The following is a 6,000-nucleotide window of genomic DNA, read 5'->3' as shown; positions in this document are numbered from 1 at the left end:
CACATTTAATTTAATTAAAATAACCGCGCATCGCGCATGTCCGACTACTGGTTGAATTAAAAAGACAAGAAACAAGACCAACTAAACGTCTTCTGACTATATCAGTCCTAAGAACGAAAGTATAAAATACATATACTAGTGATGTCAAGTACTGAGTATACAAGTTCAAGTTCCCAAAAGGACTGAATAGAAAAAACAAATACAAAGACAAGTTTTTAGATAACTAATTACAATAAACTAAATTACAATGACTTACAGTAATTAAATGTAAAAAAAGAAAAATTCATGTCACGCTCCTATGCTGGTGGTGTGCTTCATGTTGCGAATATATCAAGTTCACATTTGGACACTAAATTTCCCAAACTTAACATAAATTAATTTAGTTTAGCTAAAAATAACATATAAAGGTGAGGCCATTTTATCTCTTGTAGATCTGCTCTTCTTGTCTTCCATACTTTCTGATGGATTTTTTTCCTTTCCATTTCAAGCCCAGGTCAGCTCTTTCTATATTTTTCAACACCTCTTTCCTCTTTGTAATCTTGCTTTACACTCTCACTTTCAATGGGTTTAGCCAATCCCAAACACACGTCCATTTATCGAAAACTAATATTAATGACTGCTCTGACTTATACAAACTAGTTGATTCACAATCTAAATGTGCCTACATAAAATCAAGCACTTCATGCTCTGGAAAAGGGTATGTGAATTATCTCGAATTCTTCTACTGCATCCTAGGTTGGTCTCCACTACTAGGGTACACTCTTCTGCTTTTATGGCTTGTTTTGCTGTTTTATTTGTTGGGTAATACAGCAGCTGAGTACTTCTGCCCTTCTGCTGAAGGTTTATCCAAAGTCATGAATCTTTCCCCTACCATAGCTGGAACCACTCTTCTCCCTCTAGGAAATGGTGCTAATGATGTCTTCTCTAGTATCATCTCCTTCACTCGATCCAGCAGTGACGGCGTTGGACTTAACAGTGTTTTAGGTGGTGCATTTTTCGTGTCTTGTGTCGTTGTGGGAGTCATAAGTATAGTCGTATCGCCAAGCCATAGGCTAACCATTGATAAGCCAAGTTTCATTAGAGATGTGCTTTTCATCATTTTTTCACTCTCATGTCTCCTTGGGATCATTGTTTTCGGGAGGGTAAATTTGTGGATAGCGATTTGTTTCTCATCTATTTATGTCATTTACATTTGTGTGGTCTGCGCCATGCATTTCTTTAGTAAGGAGGAAACAGTAGAAAATGTGAATTCAACGGACAAAGAAGATGAACTGGATAACGAGATTGGGGTTGCATTGTTAGGGTGTGTTGATGAGGAAAAGTGTTCTGAATTATGTCCTAATGAGAAACAAACTGAAGTAATAAATTCCTCTATTTTTGGTACCTCCTCATCTTTCTGCAAGTTCATAAATTGTTTTCTTGGTGTTTTGGATTTTCCCCTTTACTTGCCAAGAAGGCTGACCATCCCTGTCGTTAGTGAGGACAAGTGGTCCAAGCCAATGGCTGTAATTTCAGCAACATTGGCACCAATTCTGGCAGTAGCTGTTTCAAGTGAAGGCATGGATTCCCCGACAAGCTTAGCCATTGGCATGACATCAGTTCTAGTAGGGCTTATTCTAGGGAATCTTGCATTTTTGTCCACAAAAGAATCTCGCCCTCCAAAAGAATGCTTGTTGATTTGGCTCCTTGGAGGGTTTCTCATGAGTATTACATGGACATATGTTCTTGCACAGGAATTGGTTTCTTTGCTCGTCTCATTTGGATATATTATAGGGATAAACCCTTCAATTTTAGGTCTCACTGTCCTAGCTTGGGGTAACTCAACTGGGGATTTGATATCTAACGTTGCCATGGCACTGAATGGTGGAAAAGATGGGCAACAAATGGCGATTTCGGCTTGTTACGCCGGCCCATTATTCAATACTTTGATTGGTTTGGGGGTCTCCCTTGTGTTTGCATCATGGTGGGAGTATCCAGCTTCTTATGTGCTTCCCAAAGATCCTTTCCTTTGTGAAACTTTGGGATTTCTTATGGTAGGTTTGCTCTGGGCTCTTGTCATTTTGCCTAAGAGAAACATGCAACCGGATGTCTCTCTTGGTGTTGGACTTTTGGCGATTTACTTCTGCTTCTTGTTCCTAAGGTTTGCAAAAGGTCTTTAGTATGGAATATTTCGAAGTTTCAAATAAAAGTTTTATGAATTACTTATTTGATCTGAATTAGCAAGGATATCTATATGAATCGATGGCTTGTACAACAAGTAAATATTAATATTAATGTACAGGGTAAAATATGCTTTACTAAGTAATTGCGTAAGAGAATTACACATGGAACCGGAGGCAGAGGGTAGCTAAAACTTAAGACAACTGTTCCGTTTGTTACTGGAAAAAATGATGCTCATAAAGATGCAATAAATGACCCACCCGATAGCGTTTAATGAAGAATATTATGCAGCATTTAATACACTATCCGTTACAAAGAATTTGTCATTCATGCCCGCCGTTACACATTCATCAATGACCCTCATAATTGATATTAAAGAGGGGCATGATCCTAAGACCTTGTTCCCTAGGTGCAGCTATAAATAGTAAGCTATGTTATCATTGTAAAGAGAGGAATTTTCTGGAAAACTTATGCTATGATCTATTCAAAGCTTTATGCAACTTTACCTTCTTACTTTTTTATTTCGTTGTTGTTAAGCCCGAAAACCTTGCTCCCGGAACTACTACATATTTCTTCAATTTTTTTACCATTTCAGGATCAAATTAATTCACTTGTCTAGAAACCACGTTTAAATTCAACTGTACCGTTTTACGGGTAAACAGTTTGGCACCCACCGTGGGGCCTAGACAGTCGTGTAATTAAGTTGATCCTTGCCTCATTTACTAACGTGTTTTGATAATTTGTTCTTAGCAAAAATCACAAAAAATAGCAAATAATGGTGTTACAACACACACAATCTTGAGGCCCAAGGAGACCTGCCTTAGCGTGCGAATTCAATCAGCGATACCCGCAATGAGGGGAGTGATGTCACGCCGATCCACAGCAGATGGTACTCGCGTCATGTTCAGGAGGCAACCCCTGATGATTCTAAAGAGGAGCATTTAGGGTAAGCAGTAAAGGTTCTACAGGAGCAACAAGAGGTCATTCTAGGCCATCTCACACCACATGATAAGGTCATGACAAAGCTAAAACAGGCGTTTTCGGGTGCTTCCAATAACGCGAATGGACGAGGTCCAGTTCCTCCCGGTGCTCGTGCAAATCAAACTACACAGAGGGTCGAAAACAACATCCCGAGTGGCGAGGTCAGCTTTGATGGACCGGGGGGAGCGGGTTCGGTCATAACAACGAGAGCGATCCCTTTAAAAGCGAACGCTTACGGTTTATGAGGGAAGTGAACGCCCGCATGGATCAAATCTCAGGTGCACCGCAGGTGCCGAAAGGGCCGGACTCAAAAAAGTATACTCAGTTGTCTTGCAAACCAAGTGCGACACCAGAATAAATCCCGAAGCAGTTTAAAATACCCGATGTGCCAAAATCTGATGGTACTTCGGACCTCAGGAGCACATTACAACCTACACAATGGCAGTAAAAGGGAACGATTTAGCTCTCCATGAGATTGAATCTATTTTACTAAAGAAGTTCGGAGAGACTCTCACGAGGGGAGCCTTGACGTGGTATTCGCTATTGCCCGAGCATTCCATACATTTCTTGGAGATGCTTGCGGATTCTTTTATTAAGGCCCATGCCGGGGCTAGAAAGGTGCAGGCCTGAAAGGCCGACATATTCAGAATTGCACAAGGAGAGTCCGAGTTGCTACGGGAATTCGTCACCCGGTTCCGAAGGGAAGAAATGTTGCTCCCGGCTGTTCTGGATGAATGGGCGGCTGAAGCATTCACCAAGGTTCTAAATTCGAGAAGTTCTGATGCTTCCCGAAAAGTGAAGGAAAACTTGATTGAGTTCCAAGCAACGACTTGGGCGGATGTTCACAACCGGTACGAGTCAAGATAAGGATTGAAAATGATCAAATTAGCTTTCCGGCATCGCCAAAAGGTCGAGAGAAGAATAAAGAAAAATCAAAAGAGGATTTTGACACAGATAGACGGTTTTCGAGGGGCTAGTTTTTTCCCTACGAACGGGCCGAAGAACGCGACAGAGATTTCCGGTCGACAGATAGGTTCGTTACCAACAGAAGAATTGATCACGGCCGGAACAACAGATCATTGAAAGACAAAGAAACGTCAGGTTATCGGGATCCTTCCTATCTAGACTATCAGAATACAACTCAATGTCAGTGTAGTAGAGTATATATCGGCTATAAGGAACATTAAAAAAGCACGGTTCCCGAAGCCGATGACGTCCAATCCCAGCCAGAGGGACCCTAACTTGTGGTACGAATACCACGGGACGAATGGCCACCGGACTGGAGACTGCCTTCATCTGCGTGAAGAGGTGGAGACGTTACTAAAAAAAATGGCCATCTCAAGGAATTCTTAAGTGACCGGGCCAAGAACAATAGGAGAAGATCCCCAACACCAGACGATCAACATGATTTTTGGGGTGAACAAGATTAACGAAGTTACTTTCACGGTAGCAAAAAAAGGACAAAGGTAACAGTAACCCACGACAAGAGGCTCCGGGACGTCGCTGAGGACGGCATCACTTTTAAGCAGGAAGATGCAGACGGATTGTTGCTACCGCACATGATGCACTGGTAATTTTTTAAATCTATTAGATTTTAAAATCAAACGTGTTTTGGTGGATCTAGGAAGTTCGGCTAATATCATACAATGGAGAGTATTGGAGCAAGTCAAACTTACCAAAAGCATCATTCCGGCCACAAAACTCCTCGCCAAATTCAACCTCGCAAGCGTAACGACCCGAGGAGAGATCCTGCTGCCCACAAATGCTGGGGGGTGATGAAGACAACCCTTTTTGAGGTTGTGGATGGTGATACGGGTTATAACATTATTCTAGGAAGACCGTGGTTGCACAAGATGAGAGCCATATCATCAGTTGCTGAAATTCCTAACTCCTGAAGGGATCAAACAGATAAAAGGCTATCAACCGACAGCAAGGGAGATGAATGTGATTTCGGTCTCTAGTAACAAAGGGAAGGAGCATGCGGCATAGCAATTACAGGAACCGGTGCCTACTCCCGAATCAAGTGAAGTTAACCAGGGGGAAGAAGCGTCGGACTCTTATGAGGTGCCAAGATATTTCCAGGTACTAGAAGAGACAGATGCAACGAAGTCCACATCGGAAGAGCTCGAACAAGTTGCATTACTTGAAAAGCTCTTATTGGAGAGGAAATTCCACTTGGGGACAGGACTGTATCATGAGCTCAGGTATGAATTCATTGAATTTCTTAAGTATAATACCGATTGTTTTGCGTGTTCGCATACAGATATGACAGGTATCCCAACGGATGTGGCCGTACACAAATTAAGCTTGGATCCAAGAATCCCTCCGGTAAGTCAAAAGAAATGCCCTATTATGAAGGCCAGGAATAAATTCATCAAAGAAGAGGTAACTTGCCTACTTGATATCGGTTCGATCCGAGAGGTAAAGTATCCCGACTAGCAAGCTAACGTAGTAGTAGTGCCTAAGAAGAAAATAAATTTTGCTTGTTCGTAGATTATAAGGACTTGAATAAGGAGTGCCCAAAGGACTCATTCCCACTGCCAAACATCGATCAAATGATTGATCAACGACCGAGCATGCGTTAATGAGTTTCCCTGATGCTTATTCCGGGTACAACCAAATTAAGAGGAACCCGGAGGATCAGGAAAAAAATTCGTTCATAACGAATTACGACACATATTGCTATAATGCGATGCCCTTCGGGCTAAAGAACACCGGAATCACTTATCAATGGATCGTAAACAATATGTTTGAAAACCAGATAGGGAAAACCACGGAAGTTTATATAGTCGATATTCTTGTTAAGTCTTTGAACACATGTGATCACCTTAAGAATTTGCAAGAAACTTTTGACATCTT

At 41.6% G+C, this 6,000-nt stretch overlaps 1 protein-coding gene across 1 annotated transcript; it reads left to right on the top strand.

Annotated features, from left to right (window-relative positions):
• On the top strand, window positions 1,209-2,159 carry LOC109221308 (cation/calcium exchanger 1-like). Its single transcript, XM_019385778.1, has one exon. It carries the CDS (start codon window positions 1,209-1,211, stop codon window positions 2,157-2,159), a length of 951 nt encoding a protein of 316 aa, XP_019241323.1.

Source organism: Nicotiana attenuata, chromosome 2, assembly GCF_001879085.1.
Source record: "Nicotiana attenuata strain UT chromosome 2, NIATTr2, whole genome shotgun sequence".
In the NCBI taxonomy this organism is placed as follows: Eukaryota; Viridiplantae; Streptophyta; class Magnoliopsida; order Solanales; family Solanaceae; genus Nicotiana; species Nicotiana attenuata.
Note: the sequence above shows the minus strand (reverse complement) of the source record. Positions and strands in the feature narration are given on the sequence as shown.

Bases quoted from the DNA above. Each gene is read 5' to 3' on its own strand.
- LOC109221308 (XM_019385778.1), top strand. From the start codon at position 1,209: ATGCATTTCTTTAGTAAGGAGGAAACAGTAGAAAATGTGAATTCAACG.